At 43.0% G+C, this 25877-nt stretch overlaps 2 protein-coding genes across 4 annotated transcripts; both read right to left on the reverse strand.

The window, feature by feature from the left end:
* Positions 1-121: 121 nt before the first annotated feature.
* On the reverse strand, positions 122-15220 carry tango6 (transport and golgi organization 6 homolog). Of its 3 annotated transcripts, none has more exons than XM_022250989.2 (13): positions 15111-15220; positions 11114-12448; positions 10371-10465; positions 9203-9365; positions 8545-8737; positions 7455-7637; positions 6762-6879; positions 5446-5781; positions 4406-5053; positions 2857-3022; positions 2291-2442; positions 1578-1691; positions 122-971 (listed from the first exon to the last, which is right to left on the reverse strand). In XM_022250989.2, the coding sequence occupies exons 1-13, from the start codon at positions 15175-15177 to the stop codon at positions 795-797; spliced, it is 3747 nt and encodes a 1248-aa protein (XP_022106681.2). In that variant the 5' UTR covers positions 15178-15220; the 3' UTR covers positions 122-794. The 3 variants fall into 3 exon arrangements, with proteins under 3 accessions (XP_022106681.2, XP_022106680.2, XP_086993763.1); XM_022250988.2 differs by having other exon boundaries at positions 10371-10501; XM_087137637.1 differs by lacking the exon at positions 15111-15220 and adding an exon at positions 14527-15092 and having other exon boundaries at positions 10371-10501.
* Positions 15221-15832: 612 nt separating this feature from the next.
* Positions 15833-23216, reverse strand: znf341 (zinc finger protein 341). Its single transcript, XM_022250993.2, has 7 exons — positions 23101-23216; positions 21467-21556; positions 20174-21069; positions 19391-19478; positions 18836-18978; positions 18291-18490; positions 15833-17693 (listed from the first exon to the last, which is right to left on the reverse strand). Exons 1-7 carry the CDS (start codon positions 23162-23164, stop codon positions 16430-16432), a joined length of 2745 nt encoding a protein of 914 aa, XP_022106685.2. The 5' UTR covers positions 23165-23216; the 3' UTR covers positions 15833-16429.
* Between the last annotated feature and the right edge of the window lie 2661 nt (positions 23217-25877).

Consider the following 25877-nt stretch of genomic DNA (forward strand, 5'->3'; position numbering starts at 1 on the left):
TCAAAAAGTGAAGTCAGCTATCAATTTGGGAAAACACGAAAAAAAAATTCAAATTTGCACTGACATTCCCGCGGTATGTGTTTTGGCATTCAATTTTGTGAATCGCCAAGCATTTGTGAGATTCTTTGTGACTAGTTTATGCAAAATATTTCATGAAAGGAAACGTTTGGTTAACGGGTAGAGATCTCTATAAAAATAATGATTGATCAATGTTTATTTGCTAATTTACTGATTCGTATTTTGTATGAATTGTTATAAAAAGAGTGAACAGCGAAGTAAAATTATTTATGTGAGATAAATAGAGAAATGAGTGTGCCATTTTGCTTAGCAGTGCACTCCCATTGGCTGATGAGAAAGCATTCAATGTGCATCTCTTTTGTTCACTTGCGTGGGGACATCGCAGTAACGGCTCTTGATTATGGTCACCAAATCGGTCTATACATAAAACATCTGTACCATGAACAGCGCCCTCCAGTGTCATGCAGTATCCAGCTACCCCAATGAATCGGCAAACAAAAGAAACAACCAGTTTCAGTGTCTTATGTTCCAAGTGTTATGCATGTCCATAAATTTCAAGATGAGCCTAAATATGAATAAAAATGGGTGGAGTAAATTTATTGATCCCTATATAAATAAAACACTCTATCAGTGGTAATGTCGCGTTTGTTCCAGATTAAAAAAAAAGAAATTTTGCAATTATTTTACCGGAGGGGTTGGTTTTCAGACAAATGCTGCAAATTTTTGGATACTGATTGGAACAGTTGAGATCTGTGTCTTTTGTCAGTGTTGCATCATCAAGGCAGTACAGTGATCTTCTTAACGAGCGTTTGTTTTGGGAAGAGGTATTCCCTCATAATGACATCAATCTCCTCCAGGGCTAGCTGACAGTGCAGACGGATGACGTCATCTTTCTCTACGCTCAATGTCAGCTTCAAGCTGCGGTAAATGTCCCTCATGACGTCCTCAAGAGCCTGGGTTGAAGAGTAACAGCCAGTGGTTATAAAGATGAAGTTTTCTGGAAAAGAAACCTAGGGTGTGACTTTTGTAATTTCTATGAAGATTCTCATCATGTTTATGCAGCATCTCAGTGCAGAAGTGTTGATTTTGATGGAGGAAGGAATGTTGGCAAACCTGGGGAAAACCCTACCCACAAGTAGCCCAGGCCGGGAATCTAACCTTGGTCACAGTGGGGAGAGACAAGTACCTTAGGTACAAGCCACCTGTGACTTACTGAAAATGAAAGTCACGCTGGAAAAACCAAAATAATGCACTACAATAAGCCAGTCAAGTATTTTAAATGTGCATGCTTGCAATGAAGTGTGTAATAGGTCATTCAGGAATGTCACAGTTCATGAGGATGGCCCTTTCTGCACAGTCGTATGCTGACTCTCATGCAATGCACATGTGTGACTTGGTTTAAACATAAAGATGCTGTGTTTTCAAGTAACCTTGTTATGAAATACTAAACTGGCTCATTGATGGAAGGTCTTGCTAGCTACAAAGCTCTATCACATAGTAGTTCTACATAAAAAAAAAAACCATCAAGAATTGAGCATGCCATGGACAGGTTCCCTTACCTTGACTGCATCTTTCCCAAGACCCCTGAGAATGAGGGTGAGGACAAGGATGCATGCCCGTCTGGCCTGTACCTCAGGGTCGCTTCTCAGAATTGTCATCAAGCAATTCAAAACCTGAACAAAATTACGGAAACAATACAGACCTTTACAAAACATTCTTTCCTTTGTGTTCATCCAATCGTGTTATCAGTTCAAATTACAGCAGGATTACAAATGACACTGAAGAAGACAATGAAGGTTGTAGAGGCAGGTGGAATACCCAAGACAGGTGGAATACCCAAGACAGGTGCAATACCCAAGACAGGTGCAATACCCAAGACAGGTGGAATACCCAAGACAGGTGCAATACCCAAGACAGGTGCAATACCCAACACAGGTGTTCTGCATACAATCCATGAATTTTAAAACCCAATTCAAAGGTCAGACTGGGAAGAATATGAACCCAGGCCACCGAGACGTAAAGTTGGGAAAGTGTCAACTGTGCCAACCTGACTTCATGACTCCCTTCAGCTCATAACCTTGTATCACTCCACTCTTGTTTCAGACTGTTTAAGACCTGTAAACAAGTCGATTGATTGCTGTGTGCCTACCTGATCCTGTAACACCTAAAATATAAGCATCACCTGCAGGTGGCCAAGGTTCCTTTTCCATCGAGAGTGCATTCCTTTAACTTGAACCCTGGAGGCTAAATTTGAGAGTTTTGTATTGCTTACCTCATGAAGATTTGGACCCAAGGCGAACTTAAGAAGTCTGCAAACATCGGCCAGATTGGACAAGCTGCTGGCTCTCATAACAGCATCGGTGTCCTGTGCACCATGTAGAAATGCACCCAGAAGAACTTTGCCATAGCGGGGAACCAGTTCACCTATTGACCAATCAGGACAAATACATCAACTTCACATGATGAAAATGCTATTTATAGGCTACACACAGTATATATATTTCACTTTAGCAGAATTTGCCACAAGGCAAAATTCTGACAGGTGGGGCTCTGCTAGCAAATTGTAAAATGACCATTTAAATCATAATTCAACAACAAATTAAAGAAGACGCACATTTACCAATACCTATTAATCCCCTTCAACTCACCTCAAAGGAGAGTCAAGTCTAACACTGAACCTCACATTAAATTTTTGTCTGAAGGAGAAACAAAGTTGGCACTTTGTTCAGCTGCTGTAATAAAAATGGTGCTGATACTAAATTAATGTAGGAGATAGTTTGGGCTGACGCTACCCATCTTTGGTAACTGTCTCAAGACAGAATTTCAAAAATGACTCACCAAGTCTCCTTGTGGCTCTCACCAATGTCTCGCCGAGCTTCACCCTAGTTTCTACTGTCCTCCTGGGCCTCTTCTTTATTCCATCTTCCTGCTGACAAGCCACAAACTCCTGGCAGAGATGAGGGATGACCCTGTCTGGGAACACGTCGGCAACGCACGACAAAGCCTTGGCACAGACAATGCAGAATAAAAACACACTTTATGTAATTCACATGAACTCTGTGAAGGAAATGTCAATGGCGCCATGTGGGCCTTATCACATGAGTGACGGTTGGACACTTTTCAGGCATGTTATGGTTTGCTGCGAAAATGGTGGACCATGCGTACATCTAATATGCCACTGACTCACTGTTGTGGTTAAGACCATCACAAGACCATCTCAAGACCACACAAGACCATCTCAAGACCATCACATGACCATCACAAGACCATCTCAAGACCATCACATGACTATCACAAGACCATCACAAGACCATCACATGACTATCACAAGACCATCACAAGACCATCACAAGCTCTTCAAATGAGCTGCAACAGTTGCATTCCCTTGTCATTGTTCATGATAACAATGCTTGTCCTACAAATGGTCTTGTGTCTGGTCTTGTGTCTGGTCTTTTGTCTAGTCTTGTGCATGGTCTTGTGTCTGGTCTTGTGTCTGGTCTTGTGTCTGGTCTTGTATCTGGTCTTGTATCTGGTCTTGTATCCGGTCTTGTGTCCAGTCTTGTGACTGCATGGTCTTGTGACTGGTCTTGTGACTGGTCTTGTGTCTGGTCTTGTGTCTGGTCTTGTATCTGGTCTTGTATCTGGTCTTGTGTCCGGTCTTGTGTCTGGTCTTGTGTCTGGTCTTGTATCTGGTCTTGTGTCTGGTCTTGTGTCTGGTCTTGTGCATGGTCTTGTGTCTGGTCTTGTATCTGGTCTTGTGTCTGGTCTTGTGTCTGGTCTTGTATCTGGTCCTGTGTCTGATCTTGTATCTGGTCTTGTGTCTGGTCTTGTGTCTGGTCTTGTGCATGGTCTTGTGTCTGGTCTTGTATCTGGTCTTGTATCTGGTCTTGTGCATGGTCTTGTGTCTGGTCTTGTGTCTGGTCTTGTGCATGGTCTTGTGTCTGGTCTTTTGTCTGGTCTTGTGTCTGGTCTTGTATCTGGTCTTGTATCTGGTCTTGTATCTGGTCTTGTGTCTGGTCTTGTGTCTGGTCTTGTGTCTGGTCTTGTGTCTGGTCTTGTGTCTGGTCTTGTGTCTGGTCTTGTGTCTGGTCTTGTGCATGGTCTTGTGTCTGGTCTTGTGTCTGGTCTTGTATTGGTCTCACCAAAAACACTGAACTAGATGTGCACACAGAAGACAAACGTGTACTGCAGTGGATACTTTTCTATTTGAATAAATGCTTCCTCTCCTACCCTGAAAGGAAATAGTGTCATGGGTTCTTGAGAAAATCAACATTTTCCAACCGAATACAAGTTTATTTTATCAATAAAATGCTTATTTTCTGCTGTATCATACTACTGAAAATGTAAATGTACTTCTGTTTTAGGAACAATTAAGCTGGGAGCTAACCTGAATGGCAGACAGATAGATGTAAGAATCCTCATGGCTGAGATTTTCCTCAAAGATTCCCACCAGCATCTCCTGTTTCTGTATGGCCTTGGGGTCTCGGGCCAACAAGAGTTTGCCAAGAGCTCTCAGGGCATGGCCCCTGGTGGGCAAGAGGGGATCAAAGAGATCTTGGAATGCTTCGTCAAAGTCCTTGCTGAGGGGTGTGTCATCGTCTCCCTGAACGTTGGACGAGGTTTGTTGGGTTGCTGCTTTGGAGGATTGAGGGTCATGTGGTGTTGGCTGGTCCACAGGTTGAGATGCACCAGCAACTTTGTAGGCATCAACATCTACAGTTGCCTTGGCAACAACATCAGCATCTTCTGGCTGATTCTGCATGCTTCTCCCACATGACGCCTCGCGCCTTTCATCTGCCGTTTTACTCCTCTCTTTTAACATATTGGTTGCAGTCTCCTCAAATGTCCTTGATGATCTCAGTTTCTCAGTGGCCTCCTTCATGGACTCTGCCCACACCGCACCGTGGGTTGCTATGGCAATGCGCAGGTCAGTTGCTGTTCTCTGGAGTGGCTCCACGGGGTGTTCATTAGATATTCTCTCCAGTGATGGAAGGAGGTCCATCAGGGCTTGCCTGTGTTCTGATGTGACCTTTTTCTGTTTAAAAGTTGATAAAAACACATTATTACCAATGACTGTAGGTTAATGTTTTAAACATGATCCTACTCCTATGGTAAACAGGTGCCAACCCATTAGCACCTGCATTACAGGTGCTAATACCTGTCCAAATATTAGCACCTGTGCTGCAGGTGCCAATATACTAAATTGCATTATACTGTGTCAATGGATCAAACCCCTAGCTGAGATGAAGTGGTGGAGAAAATTCAGATTGAGTGAGAGGGACTTTAAGTGTGTCCCACATAGTTCTGTTCCCTACAATAACTATCGTAAAATGTATGTGTGGTTGTAAGAAGGACAACAAACAACACTGTGTGGTGTTTTGTAGTAAAAGACAGGGATAAGGTTACTGAAGACACATTGTTGTGTACCTCTAGATCTCCACTGAGTATGGCAGAGACCAATCCAAAGACCAGCGTCAAAGTCTCGGTTTCAAAGACGTCAAATGTGTGGCCCTCGACATCCAAGGATGAGGCTGCGCGGTCAAGCGTGGCCCGGGCAAACCCGAGCATCTGGGCCGTGTTCTCAAGCACCCCTGGCCCCAGGTCTTGGCAGAGCTTGGACAAGACGGCCAGGACTTGGAGGGAGTGCTGTAGGCGGATAACCTGAGAGTTCTGCCCCTCTTCTATGTCCAAGAGGGTACGAGAGGGGTCTGACAGATGAGGACTTGGGGTAGTCATCTCTGATGAAGTGATGGATGTTAATTCCTGGAATGTTGGGGAAATGACACATAAAAATTAGATGGAATGTTGAAGACCATGACAAATTTTGGCTTTAAATATAAGGAACATATTGTAGAGCCGAGTTACTCAATTGAGTTTCTGATCCCACAAGAACAAAAGAAATGTAACAAGTTGAAAGTTAAAAAAATTAGGGTTGGAGAATTTTTTTTTTAAATCTCACAAAGTATGGAAGGTTTCCAGTTGGACCATGGAAATTAACCTCTATAGACCTAAAACATAACGACGTAACACAATTTTTACTGCGGTGCATTGTGGGTGAAAAGTGGGGAAAGAAATCAACCATGGTGGATATGATCATCAGTCATGCGAGCCTTCACAAGACTTTAGACGGAGCAAACTTGTGGTCTCGTAAAAGCTTGAAAAAATGCAGGTCTGGCATCATGTGCTTGATACACACAATGGCACACAACAGTTAACACAAACCATTTTGGAAAATATAGGTCTTCTCAATCTCAGGAGATTTTTGACAATTTTTCCAGGCACGTGATTTCTAATAACAGTGCGTGTTGTCGTCTGCGCCTTTCACCCACAATGCACTATGGTAAACATTGTGTTACATCATAATAATTAAGGTCTATTGAATTGTGTGGTTTTGAGAAAAATCAGTTGTTTCAACTCCACGTTTCAAACAGCGTGCTTTGTTTTGTCATCAGATTGCCAGATTTATGCTGGTGTAGGGGATTCAGAACTAGGATTAGCTGGTTGGACCTTCCTCCATTCTGTGAAGTCCTCCAAACCCTCCTTGTGGAACTGAACTGACCTGGGATATTTGGAATTAATTGGGAGACTTTGAGACGCTGCTAGCAGCAGACAAACTGGTCCTTTTTCACAGTATTGCTCATGCTCAGAAGAATGCGCGCATGCTCAGAACAATGTGCGCATGCTCAGAATTGGTAAAAAGGACCAGTATGTTTGGATGTAAGTGACATCTCTCTGACGCTGACCTTCAAGACAATTATGAAGAAATCTCCGGCTAGTCCCTCCACTTTCTGCAATAACTCCAGCACAGTTTCTGCTCTCTGTTCCTGGGACAGCAGACCTTCAGCAAAAAGCTCGTCAGTACTGTATAGAAACATATACAGGATATGAAATCGTGCCCAATCTGTTATCGAGTTATGCTACATGAGTATACGTTACTGAAGAGAACAGAGACAATTCTGAGAAGGTTTCATCTCATCATGAGGAAAAAATAACCAAGGAAATGAAACTACAGCTCTACAAAGTTCAGAAACCTCCATTATATCAGCCATGATTTTGTTTTAAATTATCTACTTCAAGGGATCCAAAGCATGAAACAGGGGATTTTTTTCTGATCATAAACTTCGAAGAAACAATGCACAAAGATTACTATTCTCACGGTGGAACACTGGAATGTTCAATGATACATTGCCTTGTGTGGTTTAGGATACACGCTGGTCTTAAGGGACCATCATTTATGCATTTTTGTTGGCAAGCCTAGTAGCGCAAGGTTCATAACATAAGTTTGTCAGGGTGCTTGTAAACTTGAGCAGACTCTGAGTTTAGCTTGTAAAAACCAAGACCTGTGCTTGCTCCCATAAGAAACATGCTGAATTCTAAATGGAGCATTTAGCTGCAAGATCAAATGGAAGATTATGAATTTCAAGCTGCTTCCTTGCCTGATTTTGGGTCTGATCATGGCTACTGCACCTCCGTTTGAGCCGGGAGCAAACTTGATGCCCATGTGCATTCTCTTGAGGGAGACGTCATGACCTAGGAAAGCCACATGCTCAAGATACTTCAAGGCCACTTGCTTGTCGGAGTACCGAAAGAATGTCAGAACAATGTCTTCAAGAGCACCCCTAGGTAAAGGTTAGAGGAGAAAATCTAGGCAAATTCAGCAATATGGGCGACTCACAATGCAGTGCCCTACCATGAGGTTGTCCTGGAAAGGCCTTTTTGCAGTGCATCATGGGATAAATAGTCAACAAAGTCTCATTTGCTAACTGCTCTGTGCGCAGAAAACTCTAATTTTTTCGACTGTTTGTTTATCTTGGTTAAAAATTCGAAATAGCTTATTGTAGTTGGGTGTTAGGTAGTTAAAATGAAGGTTTTGTGTGGTGCAGGGAATGCCTGAATCAATCAAATATCCCCAAATTACATACAAAGTTCACTTAATCGAGGCAGCATGTGGACAGTAAGCTTAAATAATGGCCTGTGCGCGACAAACTCTTGGTGGCGTGCTGTATTGTGAATCGTCTGTATTCACCCTCAGATAAATAAGATAAGGTATATCTGTAACATTTGATGCAATAGGAATTGTGGATTCCAGCCACTACAGTGGACTGAAAGGGCGTTTTAGTTGGAGCAATTTGAAAGTACCGGGAACAACTTGAGTGCAGGGACACGTCTTCAGTTCACTGCGACTTTGAATAGGAAAAATGGCCACAGATTCCTTTAACAATAGCAGGAAGTACCAAATTTATGTTCACCAGTTGTGTTGTGAAACCTGTGAAACCTAATTTCAACACAAGAACATGCTGAATACATAATTCTTACAGGAAAATCGCGACCAGATCCGACAAAATAAGTGTTAAGCATATGTATTCTAAATGTATCAGAAAGAGTGTAAAGCAGTTCTAAATTTTAGTTTTTAACTAAGATTAGCATTCTCAAAAATAGAAGCATTATCCAGGTAATAGCACTAATAACTGAAACTTGAAAGTTTTCCGGCTTGGGCCAAATTTAAGCTTCAAAAGAAAAAAGTACCTGAGGTTGCAGACACCTTGTTTTGCAAAGCAAAGAAGCTCAAATAATGGATGCAGGACAGTCTGCAACGTCTCTAGGAGACAGGAACCAGACCCGAGAGAGCTGGTAAACACATGATGGATATCCCCAATGCATTGAGACAAAGCGGCCTCCTCCACTAGCAAGGATGAACCGGTGTCTGGCACAGACTCAACTAAACACAAACACAACAATGTCACTATGGTCAACATTCTTGTCATTTTTGTTCATGCGAATTAACTGAGTCACTTGAAAACAAGCATTCTTTCATTCTCACATCAAAATGTTACACATTGCAAAATCACAGCCATCTGCAGTTCAGCACCAAAATATTACGACGATTAAAGTTCGCCTTCTCCTGATATGATCATGACATTGTGAGCTGGATGCTTTTCTAGAGCATCTATGGCACAAACATTTAATACAATACAATTACATTCAGAAGCATGCCTGGAATTTTTCATGGGTTGCAGAATTTTTCTTATTAAAAAACAGCTGACAAGGTGAATGGGTATGTACTTAGATTTCCAAAGGTTTTCACTTGGGATGGAGTATTTAAATCTGGGTACTGAATAATCCTTCTCTCCTTCTGGGGGAGGGGGTCAATATCAGAAGGTCACTTGGGCACAAACCAACTAACCCCTCTCGTGCAGCATAGTTTGTAGAGGCTCTACCAAAGGATCAATCAGATGGAGGCTAGCCAGCTGAGGATGCTGTGTTGTCATGGCAATGATGCAGCTGCTAGTAACACGGAGCACCTGCTTCAGCAGTGCCTGCTCTTGGAAGTGCAGCAACTCGAGAATCTGGGAGCAGATGATAGTTGGATGCAGTCTAAAGTCACTGCAGGATACAGGATCCTTTCTATCATGCCTTTATCTTGGTTAGGTTGCAGAAGTGCTGAAGATAATGCAGACTGTAAGCGCGGTAATTGCTGACATGGCAACAGTCTTAACGAGCAAGTTTGGCATTTCAAAAAGGCAAGGTTATTGGAGATCAAAGAGTACCATGAGTTGGCACATGGCCATGCTAGTGGGGTACACCTCACATGAGCATATTTCTATTTGCAAATGACCTCACTTACACTTCATTTTTGGCACGTACTGTCTGAATACTGAACTGGATCATTCCTTTGAGATTATAGTTTATCCAGATGATACACCTCCAAGGCAATTTTTATCAAATGGGTGATCTGAAAATGGTTTACATAAGTTGTAACCACACTTATTGCTCTTCACTGTAAATCCCTGGCTTAACCACTTCCTGCCTGGTGGAATTTCCATATCCAGGACGGGTTTTCAATTTCAAAATTCTTCAAAAATTCATAACTTCATTCACTGGACGCTTAAACCCAAAAGAATTACTGTCTGGTGGCTACTCTAATCTGACAAACAACCTCCATTGACACCCGGGTATTGCAACCTGGCCTGCCGCCCAGTAAAGACAGCCCACAATTGTGCGGTGTTGCGTAATTTCCTTGGTTCCCGAAATTGGCCCAGTGCGTTGCTGAATGGCAGTGGTGTCTTTTCAAATGCGCCCAGAATAGCGTGCAGTGGTACTGTATCGCTGGAGTGCTGGAGCACTTTTGTCCCCACTGATAATCTGATTTTGGGCACCCCCGGCTATGTGTACAAATCCACAGTCTTCGGTACCGGGAACCCCGGCAACAAGTGGTTAACACCTCCACGTCATACAGCATAATTCAAGAACACCAAATTGTTCACTGCAAATACTGCTACTTCAGGCACTTTTGAAAGTAACCTTTTAATGCACGTCCCACTATAATCGTACATAATAATTTCTTGAATCACCTGTGGGCAGACTAACTGGTAGTATCTCTCCATCGTGTTACCCTGCAGTGGGCAGTCTGTAATGACACGTGCCACAGCATCACACTTCCTCCAGTCTGGTGTGGAAGCAGCAGGTGATTCCGTCGTCCCTCCTGCAGGGAATGAACGACGATGAAGGATTGTATGTAAAAGAGGAATCGGTGTGTGACTTGAGTGAATGATTTTCACAATTTATTAATTCTAGTGTTAGTTCAGTTTTTACCTCACCATGGCTAGCCACATCCAAAGCACTTGGTTATGGTTACTGACAGCATGTGTTTATGTGAAATACATGACGCCAGTAGCTGCTGGCTTTCATCTATAAATCTGTGTTATTTCTAGCCAGAGCCCAAGTAACTTGGATGTGGCTTGAGCGACCTCCAACTAGACTGGTTACCAGTCCCTTCTAGACTTTTTAGACTTTGAAATCAGCGACAGAACAAGTTGAGAAATGACAATTTCTCCCTAGTTTATGATCAACTCTATCTCAGTGTTTGGTTTTATGACAGTGAAAACACATTAACACATAAAATCCAAAATATGTTCATTAACCTTAATTCCCTCCCTAGGGATTTTTACAAAGAAAGCAGAAACCAAACGGTACATCACTGTACTTTAGCTGTCAAGTCTTGAAAAATCCTCCATGTTCTGGTGGATTTGAAGGATCTTTGTGGCATGCATTGCAGGGTTCAGGCTATAAATGGTTCTCCCTCTGAGAGTTTTACCTCCGATATCAAGTAGTCCACGAAGAGCAGACTGAATTCCCTTGGGTTGCATCAGACGCTCCGACAATAGCCTCCCACATTCCTTCTTAAGCCACGCTGGTGCCCTTGGCAGGGGATTCTGTCTGCCCTTAGATCCACTCTTTGCATTTCCCTTCAGAGAGTCTCGAGTCCTCTGAGAGCCGGGGCCCCCTTGAAGGAAGAGAAGCTCCCTGATCACCATAGGCTGGAAGGCCTTCTGGAGAAGGCGCTTCAACTGGGATTGGAAGAACTCAAGTTCCTCGGGGTGAGTTGTTTGTGTCTCTGTCCCTGGATATTTCAGGCCTCTGTCCAGATTCATAGCTTCATCTTGGATGAATGCTCTGGCTGAATCTTCTACAATTGCAGAGTTATCTGTGGGTGATTCCTGTCTTGAGATGTTACTCCCATCAAGACAGCTTGCCCCTGAGCTATTATTCTCTACTTCCAGTGTCCGTCCAGGCTCAGAATCAGCTGTGGACCTGAAGCCAATTGAACCAGGATTGTCATACAATGGTATCTCAGACTTTGCAAGCGATTTTTTATCTGTGGACTTGTCTACATCACCGGACTCAACACTGCTGGATTTTAAGGCAACTTCATCTGAAACCTCAATGCCAGGAGTAACTTCCTTCCCCTTCTGATCTTCATTTCTTAGTTGATTCTGGGTTTGACTGGAAGATGAGACACTGGAGTAACATATCTGCAGTAGAGCTGCCAAGAGGTCCCCAAGATGTCTTGTCAGAATCAGCCCTCCTAGTGAAGGCTGCTCAACACATTCCAGGAGTATGTTCATAACATGTTTCAGTTTATCACTGCTGGGGACTGACTGTCTCCCAGCCAGCAACTGTCCAAATCCAGAGCGCTTCTCGATGGGAATTCCTACACCACGCTGCAGATTTGACACAAGACCGAGGCAAACTATGAACTGGAGGAGGGTTGTTAGATTCTTTTGCTGTCCGATGCTGAACGTATCAGGGGACAGTGGAGGGACCGCATCTGGTCCAAGCTTTTGAGGATTGCACCGCTTTTGAGTTTGCTCCTCGAGGAAAATTTTCATCTGGACACAGACAGCATGTTTCAAGCCTTTGAGCAAACCGAGACAATGTTCTACGTACAACCACCGTACATCCTCCTGCGCCCTTAGTCTACATTTCCAGTCACTGAATACAGCTCCTAAAGTTGTGGCTAGGTTGCAACATCTCTTGTCATTCTCAACCACTTGATGAAGTTTCCTAAGAGTTGACCGCAAGGAAAGGTCAAACCTTGCTGCATCATCAATGGGTCCCTTGGTTCTCTGTTCTTGCAAAAGTTGTACATCTATGAATAAAGTCAAAGTGAAAAGTGAAAATTCTTCACATATACAGTGTAAATAAAGAAGTCAACTGATTTCATCGTCTCTGAATACTGTAAAATGTAAGCCAAAACTTTATGACAAACAGCACAGCTGCAAGGAGCACCCTCATGAGGGCAGTTTTGTTATTTAAATTCAATCGTAATGAATCTATTTGTACATATCACACCGGAATAAACACTTGTCTTCAGTGAGTGCCATTCTGCCAGTCCTCTATTCATTTAACATGTTTAAAACATTTGGGAAAGAATTCCATATATGCTGATTGATGCCCTGAGTACAAACCCAGTAACATTGGTCTGAAAAATTCAAAATGTTCTCTAAGTGATACATGTAGGCCTCGAAATGAATGATGGCCACGACGGCCAGTACCGTCGTTGCCCTTCTCACTGGCCAAGGTGCCCCACAAAAAACTCTGTCCTCACGGCCAGTTTTGCTTGGCCCTATACGTGTACCTTGGCCATCAAGCCCTTTTCCACAAACATCCATAAGCCTGTTAAAAGCACAAAAATCCTTGGTTTGAGATGCTTGCAAAATCATTAAAGGGTATTTCAGTGTCATGCAGCCCTGATCGGCTGTCTTAAAATCTCACAGAATTGATGCAACGCATACAGGCTTCGATATCAATTCCCAGCATGCACTGAAGGTACATCATATACGTCTGCCTGTAGCATGCAGTGTACATGTACAGTACACCTCTGTACATGAAACGCAGGTCCAGAATGTGCCGATACTTCAAGCAGCGACACCCCTGCTGCAAAAATAAATGCCTCTATTCGTACACTTACATTCCAGCAGGAGTACGTGCGGCAGATTTTACGTACAGAGTTGCCTGACTTTCTCTTTCTCAATGCTTATATGTGTGATACATAATTCACATTGAGGTCCATGTATCAGGTGTGCATGGGCGCGGTGTACACGTATGCATGTTCTGATTGTTAAGTGTTTGATGAATGAACATTGGCATTTAGCCTCCATGCCCCTGTTATTTTATCTGGCCTTTGTACCCTCCTAAATGGCCATGATTTCCTCTATGATTTTGCTTAACTTTAACAGTCCCAAATCCTCTGATGTCAATATGATTTTACATAACCCTTGGGGCTTAGGGTTAATGACCTTGCCCTAAAAATTACCAAATTCAAGGCCTGAAGGGATTATCTCCAAAATATTTTCACTGCTTCATTTGTTTTCTTTTGTTTTTTCACATTCCATTGCTTTCAGGTGGCTAAGAGGTCACTGCAGGGAAAAATTAATGGGATCGGAAAGAGTTCCATGTGTGGACAATCCTGTAAATTCAACAGGCCTTCTCAGTAGTGATATTCAATGCGCATGATGTGTATTACCAATGACTGCAATGCTGTGCAGCATGTCGACTGTCGTAGTTGTACCATTACTTGATCTGACGCCATGGTTGGGCTACAATCATGATTGAGTCAGTCATTCATCTTTATTTCACAGTACACATGATCATGTCCTTGGCCATAGCCTAGCTAGACCTATGTAAGTTACAACATACACGTAGGCCTAGGCCTATCATGTACGTACATGTACATGGCACAGGCCTACAGTAGCTCTACTCAGTGGAGCATTAATATTCCCCTTTTTCGAATTTTGGACTGGATTGGTCACACCAATGCTTCACGACATTACATATAGTAAAGTGACAAAGGTTCTCAAAAATGAAACCGCACAAACACATTTTGAAATCGGGAATCGGCTACCACTCAAGCCCCAGAATTTTGCTTTCGGCATTTTAAGAAAGGCAGTAGGTGGTGAAAAAGGTATTTTTGTTGAGAGTTTGGAATTTTAGCGAACCATTGTCACTTTACTAAATGTAGGCCTACGTGTAATGTCATGGAGCGTTAGTAAGTAGGCCTATGACTGATCCCAAAAATCGAAAAAGAGGAATACTTTTTACTAACGCTTACGCTCCACTTAGTAGAGCAAGGCCTACAGTACAGGTCACATACGTACATACTCCCCAAACTGTGAGCCACTAACGTTGGGCACGTTAGGATTAAACTCACATGCCTGATTCACCTACCATGCCTCCGCCACGCATGCCACGTGACGTGCGTACGTCCGCATCAAGATATATATGCAACCATACGTATGAAGCCAAACCATGATGGTTGTGTTTGTATTGCGCATGCCCAATGTGTATTAGACTCGCGTTGCAGCCTTTCATCAGTATATCAACAGTAACAACACTATCAATTTGTGTGAATTGCGGTAGTCAAGCGGTTACGGCATAATGGTTTGTGATGCATGGGGTGTGGGTTCGAATCACGGGTCGGAATTGTGGGGAGGGAGGTTTTTTTTTAAAGGAAAATAAAGCCCGACTGTTATTGGAGCCTAATTTCACATGTGAAGTTTTTATGGTTGGTTGAGCATCTAGATGTCATGCATTGTGCATGGTTGTGAACCGTGGTTTGGCTTCATACGTGTGATTGCATGTATACTGTTATACAGGTAGCTCTCCGCATCGGACGTCGAACGCTCACGAAAGCATGGGGGTATGACTCACCATGTTCTTATATTATAGCAACAAAACCGTCTCCTCCCACGTTTGGTTAAAAAAATATGGATGCGCTACATACTTTACTTTTGTCGTACTCTATCACTTACCCATAGATTTAGATGGTGGAGAAACCAAGATTTCAATGACTGCAAAAAACTCACTGGGCGCCGCCATCTTGAAAGATAACGCAAGCAAACCCAGAGGGGGCGCTCTACATGATATCTGGTCGAGAGAGCTTGAGCATGTTTGGCCCACATCAGCTGACCAGTCGATAGCGGCGCTGAGCTGTACGAAATATAGGCCTTGCACAAGTCTTGGAAATGTACTGAACTTAAAACTACACATGCGCAAACATGACACAATTTTTAAGATAATTTTATTACTGGGGTATTTGGTATCAGTGAAAGTAAACCAGAATAAATTGGCCTGCTTCATTGTTTACATCGAAGTTTTTCTCTCTTTTCGGGGAAGGCCCAGAGTGTATCAACATACAATTGGAATTTTTTTCCTTCAAATTTTTAATATGAATTCAGTATCCACAGTATACATTGACAGTTAGCAACTGGTACAAATGAAATTGTGAACAATCTGAAGACTCAAACGGCAAAAAGGAGTATTCAATCCAATCTTTTCAAACGGAAATGTTTTTATGGTTTCAGTTCTGATAACATGAGATTGGCTTGTCTGAATCAGGGATGAGGGGCAAGTCCTATGCTTGTAGGAAGTCTTCAGGAGGACCATGTTATGAGGACATAAAGTTTGAAGAGATAAATAGTGCCAGACACGGTGCCAAATGAAACAAATTGCCAATGCTCTTGACACACAGCTGTGTCTTAAATGTTATTAAATGACTTTGGGTGACAATTTATTTTGACAAGTGCGTGTATATTGCTACAAGTAGGCAAATGATGGGCTTACAGGCAATGGTCAGTAAAAATGTTTGATGTTAGTCTACCCCTGGGATGTATGATATTAATCACATGACAAAACTCTCCTCTGATACTCAAAATACCCAAAGAATTAACCATTTCTGCATGGAAAGACAAGATACTAGACTGCATGTAGTTTTCACACTTACTAGATTTTTAAAATTTGAAAATTCTGTAAACAATGAACATTTCAAACAATTCTCAAATCCACCTCAGGGTTGCCTTCTAGAATTCGTTTTGACACTTAAATTGTGCAGAAGTTGTACATAAATGTACAAATCCACAATATATAAAGGGAATCCAACATCAGTAGGTGCAACAATCATAGTTTTATGGGAAGATAATGGTTTTCCAAACTTGCATGTTTTTGATAGGAATTTACAATTGATATTTAATATCAAAGCTGAAAGTTTTGCTCACATTTATTCAAAACTGTTTTAAATCTACAAATGCCAACCCAAAAGGGCATCTCAATCATAGCCCACGGTCTTGTTCTTTTAGGCTGACATCTGCCCCATGTTGAGGAGAGCTATGGCGGTTGAGTTGATGGTGGGCTGCTGTTGAAGCTGCTTTAAGTTAATGGCGTTTGTGGATGATGCGGACACGCCGACCCCATCCTGATCTCCACCGACCATGATTGTGATCATCCCAGACCCTTCTGACAGTATCCCGCTGTCGTCGCCCGCATTCTGCTGCTCCTGTTGGTCTCTATGTCTCTCCATTTCCATTTCTTTGCGCTGTTGCTCTAGAAGACCTGTCTTTATCGCCTCCAGATCTCTCTCGATATCCTCCATGGATCGATTGGGGAGTTTCTTCTTTGGGGTGGTTCGTCGTGGCCGGCCTTTTGTTCCTCCCCGACCTCTCCTACTGGTCTGCGTTACCCTGGGTACAGAATCTTCCAGCATGTGGACTTTCTTGGAGAAACCAGAATGCCTAAGTCTGACCTGTCTTGTTTTTGTTATGCTGATTGGGTACAAGACTTCCTCTGAATCCCTGTTCGTTTTCTCGCCGCTAGTTGATTCCGTACAGGTTATGCCTTCCCCAGACTCTGCCATGGCATTTGTACTGTCTTCCTTGGATGCTTCATTGTCTTGTTCATCGTTAGATAGGATTGATGGGGTACCAAATTGATCAGCCTCAGCGTTTGATTTCATGGCTTCTCTTGTCTGCGCCCATCTCGGACAGTTGTGGGCCTTCTTGTACTTCTCACGAGCGAATCCCTTATTGCAGACCTTGCATCGGATCTGGTAGTCGTCCGTGTGGATGCGCATGTGCTCAGCCAGGTTAGGCCGCCGGCTGAAGCACTTGAAACACTGCGGGCACTTGAAGGGCTTGATGCCGCTGTGTGAGATGATGTGCGCCTTGAGCTTGTCTGGCCGGTTGAACATCTTGTCGCAGCCCGTCAGCGAGCGGAAGGGGCACTTGAGCTTCTTGACGGGGTCGTGGGTCAGGTGATGCCTCTTGAGTTTGTCCGGACGGTTGAAGGCCTTACCACAGGTGTCGCACTTGAAGGGCTTGTCGCCACTGTGGATCAGCATGTGCGACTTGAGGTAGTGGTCTGTCTTGAAGGACTTCTGGCAGATGTGGCAAGTGAACTGGCCGTGGGCACTGTGGGTTGGGAGGTGCCGGCGGAGGTAGCGCTCGCAGGGGAAGACCTTTTTGCAGTGGGGGCAGCTGTAATGGTGGTTGGTCGTGGCTAAGTGGTGCTCCAGTGCTTCAGGAGTTGAATAACGACTCATGCACTTCTGACAGCGGTACTCCCTATAAGTAGAACAAATAATCATAATAATGACGTGATAATACAACGCCTCCAGTGCTCACACTGCTATACTATCCCTATTCAATGGGACAAGAAACATTCCACTGAACCAACTCCACCTCCAAGGGAGTTTACAACCATCAATGAAACCATGTCCATTTCAGGCACTACCAGACTGACCAACTACAGTAAACCTCTCTGTCCTCACAGGAGCCCATTTACACTCCTGGGAGGCGGGAGGCAAGTAGGGGTTAAAGTGACTTGCTCAAGGTAATGGCATAGCAGGATTAAAAACCGTGACCCTACAATCTGGAGTTGCCAGATCTAACTACCAGACAGTGGTACATCCAGGACTTGGGTCAACAGGGACCCAAAAAAATTTTTAAAAAAGAGTTTTCTACTTTTTCCATCAGCGAAACAATCCTCATGTTCCCCCCAAGAAAGGTGGGGTGCTGTTTTTAAAATGCTGACACTTTCAAAATATTTGCAAAATACCTGCAAAAATAATGCACAGGTGAAAACTGAACATAAGATTAAAAACAGGTTTTCTTCTTCAATTGAAATGAAATGTTCAATTCACTGGCAATAAATAGACTTACTTCTGGTGTGCTCTTGGCCCTTGGTTGGGGTAAAGACTGTGTGAATACTGGTGCAGTCCTAGCTCGTAGAGGGAGGGGAAATGTTTGCTGCACAAATGGCAGCGATATGACATCTCACTCTCGTGAGCTTTGGTGTGTTCCAAGAAGGCATCTAAATCCTTGAAGGTTGTACAACAGGATTTCAGCACACACTTGTAGACCTGACAAAGACATGCATGTAGTGTAAATTAATCACTCCAATTCCTATACAGAACTTTGACTACAGCCAAATTTTTTTTTAATTTTAACAGGAAGAAATAAAGAATCCTTGATTTGATGAAGTGACTCTTTCAGATGCATTTCAACAATCTCCAAATTTACAGAAGTACAAAAAGTTATTCTCAAAGCCTGTGTAATCTAAGTGAGCTTTTGCGTGCGGCTAGGCACTTTCATGACCTTTTCAAAGAAGTCTGAAATAGTTTTCCGTGATCACAGGGTATTTGACCTGAAATTCCAATTTCATAATATCAAGTGGGAATTATGGTCAAAGGCTGGCATGAGCTTACCTGCTCGCTCTTATGTATCGTCATGTGTGTTTTCAGCTGATAGTATGTCTTGAACTTCTTCCCGCAGTACTGGCAAACGTAGGAGCTGTCAATCAGTAACTCCTCCCCGTCTTCAGTCCTTGCGATGCGAGTATTGCCGCACTCTGTGCAATAATTTGAAGAAGGATTAATTTTGATTAAGTGCCTCAAAACAGATAGTGAACTGCACAAGGAGTAAAATCAACTCGTCATGCTGCAGACACCAATTAGCTTTTCTGAAGCACGACGGACACAAGAGGAGGGCGCCATTTGAAGTAGGTAAATTTGGAGTAAATACAAAAAGGATTTACCCAAAGCAAATAGTGCTCTCCTATTGTGTCCACTATACCTCAAATAGTATAATGGATGGAAAGGGGTTTGAGAAATTGCTGCACAATACGTGGTCCTCGACAGAATGTTTTTTTTGTTGGGGAGGGGGTCAAAGCCTTTTACTCTCTATTACATAACCACGCTATGCACGGACATCGTGAGGGAACTCTTGGTTTGATCTAAGCAATAAACCAAGCTGAATCCTACCATCGTCCTCTTGTCCAGAAAGCTCCATCTCCTTGTCATGGTTTGCATCGTCCGTAGCCTGATGCACATTGGGAAGCTTGGTTATTGGCTGTCAGAAAAACACAGGCAACAACTTCACAGCAAAGGGCAAACCTGTCAAATGTAATTCTTTCAGAATGTATCTCTGCATGTGACTCTTCACAACAAAAACTCTTGACTTCACGAAAGCAGTGCGTGTGTATCACTTTGGGGTTTGCTACATTTATAGTGCATACGTGTATACCCCATTAAATTTTGCCACTGCATTGAGACTTATATCAACCTGTATCAAGCGGTGGTGTGGTGACGGTTACCATTTGTTATGCATTGTCACTCTGCAAGTTATAATATGACCTCAAGATGACATCACCACACCATATCAGCAATGCTGTGGATAGCATGCATTGTCAATGCTTACGTAGCACAATAGTTGTACTGTTCTGATTTGCAGCATGCAACTGACCAAATTCGGAGTGTGTGCGCTTCTGTGTAAAACTTTATCTACAGAAACTGAGTATATCAACAGTTCACCTGGGCTGGATTATCCTGTGGTGTAAGCATATATGTATCTTTAGGCATGTTTGACGTGATGACCATTTGGCAAACACTAGTCCATTTTGCCCGGTACCTACAATGTATATTGTATGCAAGTTACCAGGGAAAACTTGATCAGTGGTCGGCAAATGGTTGTCACTTCAACTTGCCCCATGAGGGACTAGATGGAGCACTTGTTTGGGTTGAGGCAAATTGAGCACACAAACCAACCTGCTTAGGAAGAGTGGCTCCTCTCCCTCCAGGCCAAACCTTGTGCGTCTGCATATGTTTCTTGACATTAGACTTCTGGGCGAAAGCTCTACCACAGACAATACACTGGAAGGGCTTCTCCCCAGTGTGGCTCCTGACGTGCTGCTGCAGGTCAAAGTTCTTGGTGAATGTCTTATCGCAGTAGTTGCACTTCTTCCGCTGCTGTTGCTTCTTGGTCGTCTCGGTGCCGGTTGCGGCTGATCTACGGCGGCGGGTGGTGACTTGTTGGGTAGCAGTGGGCTGCATGATGTTGATGGTAGTCGTCTGCTGACCTTGGGTGACTTGGAGAGTGGGGGTGGTGCTGTTGTTCAACAACTCCTGGGTCAACCCAGCATCGGAGAGCGATAAGGTGGACTGGGTGTTGACACTGGTGGGTCGCATCATGCTGCCGTTGATCTGCGTCTGGGGTTGGAGAGTGATTCCCCCCAGGGTAGTGTTGTTGTTGTTGTTGATGGTGGTGCCGGTCATGGCCAGGCTGTAGGTTTGCTGAGCGCTGGTGACCGTGGTCAGGATCTGTGATTGGGGCGACATGTAGGACCCTGTCAGGGACTGAATAGGGGTGCTCTGCAGAACCGAGTTGGAGAACTGGTCCACGCTGGGAAAGGACGAGATCAGGACCTCCTCGTTCAGGACGCTAGGGGACACCTGAGCCAGGGTGGAGTTACCCATGTTGCCGAAAGATAAGCCTCGGTTAGGCTGGAGGGTGGCGGTGAAGGCACTGTTACTGGCCTGCGAGCGGCTGACATTCAGGGTGAGGTTAGGTGGCATGCATTGCTCACGCTTGTGATTCATGAAATTTGTCAGGGAGGAGAAATTCTTCTTGCATCGCCCACACTTGAACTCATCCTCTTCAATACCTAGATGGTTTCATAAATAAATCAAACTTACTTACAAAGCTCCTCCAGGAAGGAAATAGCAAACTTAAATGTGATAACAAATCTAATGAGGCACCAATCCTGTGCTCAAAACAAAGAATACCGACGAAAGAAAACTACCCACGCCATCATTTATATCCATTTGATGTTGCTCCCTCCTCACCTTTGGTGTAAAAGTGTGGGTGGGAGGGAAAAACAGAAGGTTCACAACTTACATTACCTTCCCTTCAAAACCTGGGAACATCCCAAGAAAGCCCTGGTTCAGGTTTATACATTTTTAGACAAACAATGTGTTCATTCTTCCATTTGATCCTTTGACTATGGGTTTAAAGGCAAGATTGGATGTTTTGCCTCAACTAGTATTCAAATGTCGGCTCACCTGTTGGGTTTGGGTCCTGGATGGTGCCAGTCTGTCCTTCGAGTAATCCTAGAGACTGCACAGCCAGAACTGCAGCCTGGTTGTCCATACCTACCAAAAGATGAAGGTACACAATGAAAGTTCAATTGTCAGACTTTTCTTTCAGATGTTTTTATTTCTGGGGGCAATTTACTGTACCCTGGGAAATATTGGATTAAAGTCAATCAACTTAAACTCAAGTTCAAGAGGTGCATACAGGTAGTAATCAGGCTATCTTGGGAATACAAGATGAGTTTATATTGAGAAAATGAAGAATGACGTGAAGAAGTTTGAAAATTGAAAAATCAGTGTGAAAATTAAGTACATGTACATGTATATTAGAACTTAACCCTAACCCCCTGAGGTGTACGTAAAATCGTATTGAAATTAGAGGATTTGGGATTGTTAGAGTTAAGGTAAGCGCTAAAGTTGTACCTACACCTAAAACTACATGTACATGTACCCTTCAAAACTGAAATGGAATTACGTATCATTTATGATTAAATATTATGCTACATTTGTCAACACATCTAAATAAAAATACCAACACATTAGTATTTTTAAGTAATGGAAACACTGATATAAAACTATTTCAGAGCGTAATTATACTTGTAATTTTGATTTGCAGCTAGTTCTGTGAACTAATGAATATGCATGTGCCCTGAATTTATTACAGTTCTTCTGAGCTTTTTGGGGTTTTTTCAATGGTCTCATCTTTCAAATGCAAACTCAACAAACTCAAAGCTGTTGGAGGAACAAGAGTTTGAACTTGATCCAAGTGCCGAAAATTTAGCTAACATGTTTGTGGCGCTTATCAGGCTCGGTATTTGACCCTTAATCGAGGAAAAAGAAGAAAATAAATGTTTCCTGCAATGCATATCCCAAAAAAGGACATCGACTACAGCATAGCGTGTTGAAAGTTGAAGAAAACACAAGGAATTAATCAAGAACAAAAAACCTTGAATCCTATGAAAACAAGAAATTAAAACATCATGGCTGTGATAATAATGTACTGATCACACAAAATGTATATGAATTCCCCAGTAGGCTTAGTTCATTCATTTGTAGCTTTGCCTTAGGATGTTTCACTCAAAGATCCGTGAGCTAGCAATCTAAACGGTGCATCCGCCTAAATGGAACAGCCCGGTTCTCGAAAACGGCTATTCCTCAACGCTTTTCCACCAATATGGCTTCACACCCGCTAGATCTAGAATATCCGCTGTTCCATCAACAATCCACACAATTTTCACCCTTATTGTCCACTCATAATTCGACCATTTTAAGACAAGTTGTCCACTAAAATTACCCTCAATCACCATACTAGGCTCCAGACCGTCAAGATGTTAACTCTGTCTCAGCAAAAGGACGAAAATGTGAAAAAGATTGAGCGATCAGGACCGCAGACTTGTCAATTTTTTGTTCAGAAACTGCAGGCGATTGGCGATTTGCTTTGTCAATTTCAGGCGAAGCAGGAACGTGAATAAGCTTCAATTTTCAGAAAAATTCAAAACACCCCTACTCTCAAACCCTCAAATAATTAGTGCAAGATTATGTTGCAACAATATATGGAGTTAAGGAAGCTCCAGAAAGCTCCAAATAATGAATATAAATCTTACCGGACAACGCATCAAATAGAGCTTGCGCCATTTTGTCTGCAGGCTGTACAACGTACATGTACATGTATGTGAAATTAGCGGCAGTACGATTGGCATAAAGGAGCAGCGTAGCGCGCAGAGGGGACGCATTCCTTTATTCAGGCTGTTACAATTCCAGCGGGGTCAAGCCCAGGTCAGCTACTCTTCGTTCAATCTTACCGGGAAAAGCGGCGGGACACCGTGACGACAGGCCCGGGCAGATTGGACTCCACACTTTTACTTTTTTCCCAATTCAAGTTCACAAATGCAGTTCTTTTTCTGTCACTATCGCCACATTATAACTTGAGCTCTTCCTCTCATTGAATTCAAACTAATCTGGACACGGCCGTATGGGAATGAACGTCAACCGTTTCATTTTTTATAAAGATGGAAGGAGGTTTGATGATTAAGAAACTTGAGTTAATTTGAAAGAAGGGGAGACATTTCAGTTGCTTCATCGAAATCCAAAATGAATCAAAAGCAAAAACTGAGAAGTCATCTACAGGCTTAGTTGAAAAAATCACAACTTTGCATTGCATTGCCAGCCCCAATTGTTCAGATGGCAGGGTTTGAGGTTCTCTCAAGGGTACACTCCTGGGGAAAACACACACAAACATGGATCCATTTCCCGATTTGTTTAACTTTTGCTTGCTTTCATTGGGAACATTTGCGTAAATTTAGTGGCCATGGATTGCCGCGCACTCAGCTTGAAGTTGAAAGGCATTCGTTTTAACTTGATCTTGCTGGTGCGCTGCGGCCACGTACCTAGACAGGTTTGGTCGGTTTGGAATTGGCATCGCCAACCCCTCACTGCTGCAACTTCAGCACCGGGTGACAGTGAAATCCTGACTACTCGATGGCGGCCAGACTGGGTGGTTTTAAGTCGTGCCGCGCCGTACGGTCACGAACGTTGAGTTTCTCCTCAACATCCTCCTGCTGGAAATAGAATTTCGACATTGTAAATGCCCTGCGCAGACATGAGGCAGAGCAGCCCTGAAGGTTGTGTTATGTTTGTCCTTTCAGCCGAAAATGTACTTCTACTTCCACAGGAGAAATTAGTTTATTTCTGATACTTTTTTCCAATCCGGTTTGCCTTCAATTGAGAGGATAGACACGATCAGCAGATTCAATAGCATGGGCATAAATCGAGGGGGGGTATAATCCCCACACAAACTTTTTGAGGTGGGGGGCTATTGAATCATCCCCCCCATTTTGTGGTGAGCAAAAATTAAAGTGGAACGACTAACCTTCATTCAATATCACTCAAAAAGGGGAAAACAATTCTTAAAAGCCCCAAATATGCCATTCTGAATAGGCCTACATATAACAGATGGGCATGAGTATTATGAACATCGACCTCTATAATAGATTTATGCTTTAAATCTACCCCCCACCCCCAGCCTCCGCTTTTCAAATTTTCATGGCCGGGAAAGCCCCCCCCCCATCGTCTGGCACAAATTTACGCCACTATTCAACAGGCAGCGTATCCCCAGCACACAACTGAAGCACCTGTAGGCCTATTTCACACGTAAAATAAGCCGGTCTTTTTTTTCAAGTTCGCAAAAGCGAATTAAGTGCCTTGGCTTTATCGGGTTGTATACAGTACCCCCCCCCCACTCCATCAGCGTACACTTCAAAGGAATTACATGCCTGACGCATAAACTATATGGAGCCGTTCCGCATGACTGAATGTAAACCCCGCTACAAATTGAAATTAGAACCAACCCCTCTCTTATCTCCTCCTTGTAGACCTATTAAAAAAGAAAACTTATGGTTTATTTAGAATCACTAACAATGCTGTTTTCAGTCTACACTGGCAGTTTTTCTCTCACCGTGTTTGCAATGACCAGCTCAATATTTGGTCAAGTACATTTATTCGAAAAGTACTCGTCTGCAACGGTTATCATTCGTATTTCAGGGAAAGATACTTCGATCTCGTCTCAATATTTACTTCAGGTTTTTGGTTTTGAGGTTGTGCTCTAGGTTTGATTTTGTTTTAAGGGTAATTCACGATCGGAGCATTTCAATTTTCCATGCAATTCTTCAGCAATTTTGTCTTTTGCATGTAGCCGGTCAGGGAGATATTGAAAAAGCAACTTTGTTTTGTCATTCCATTTCGGTGACAGAGTCATTCAAATTCTTCATCCAAACGCTTTCTACTGATCTTTTATTCTGTAAAATAAAAGTTATACGTTGTGGTCTTTATTAGTGTTCACAATTTTAATTGCCAAACAAGTCAAAATCACGCTGGACATTAAAAGGGAATTCTTTGAGTTTCTTGTATAAAGAATCAGGCGATATACTTTGATTCACGGCATGATCGTGGAATATTAGCGATTCGTCACGACTGCACTTCTGAGTGTGTGGTGGAGATACTGCAACATCCAGCCCGAGTGCGACCTCTTTGACTTCACGCCACTTCAGCTCCGCGTTTGGAAGCAATTTACGACATGGCCCTTACAGTGACTCCATCGTCTATCGAACTGAATGACTGAACTCATGAAAGTGATTCATTTAAACATAGAAACAAGGGTGGATTGAAACGATAACTCACATTTTATTCGTATTTTGAATGACTAATTGATATCTTGCATTGTGAACATCAATACAGCCGTTTCACAATAGTGCGCCACCAAGAGTTTGCCACACGTTGGCCAATCACAATGTGCGAAAGTTGTCGACAGAATGCGTGTTTAGAAAGGGTTGACAAATTTCGAGCGTTGTGTTGGCTAACGCGTTGCAAGCTCTTGGTGGCGCAC

This window comes from Acanthaster planci, linkage group LG06 (assembly GCF_054643075.1).
Source record: "Acanthaster planci isolate LZ-2023a linkage group LG06, COTS_SCS, whole genome shotgun sequence".
Lineage (NCBI taxonomy): Eukaryota > Metazoa > Echinodermata > Asteroidea > Valvatida > Acanthasteridae > Acanthaster > Acanthaster planci.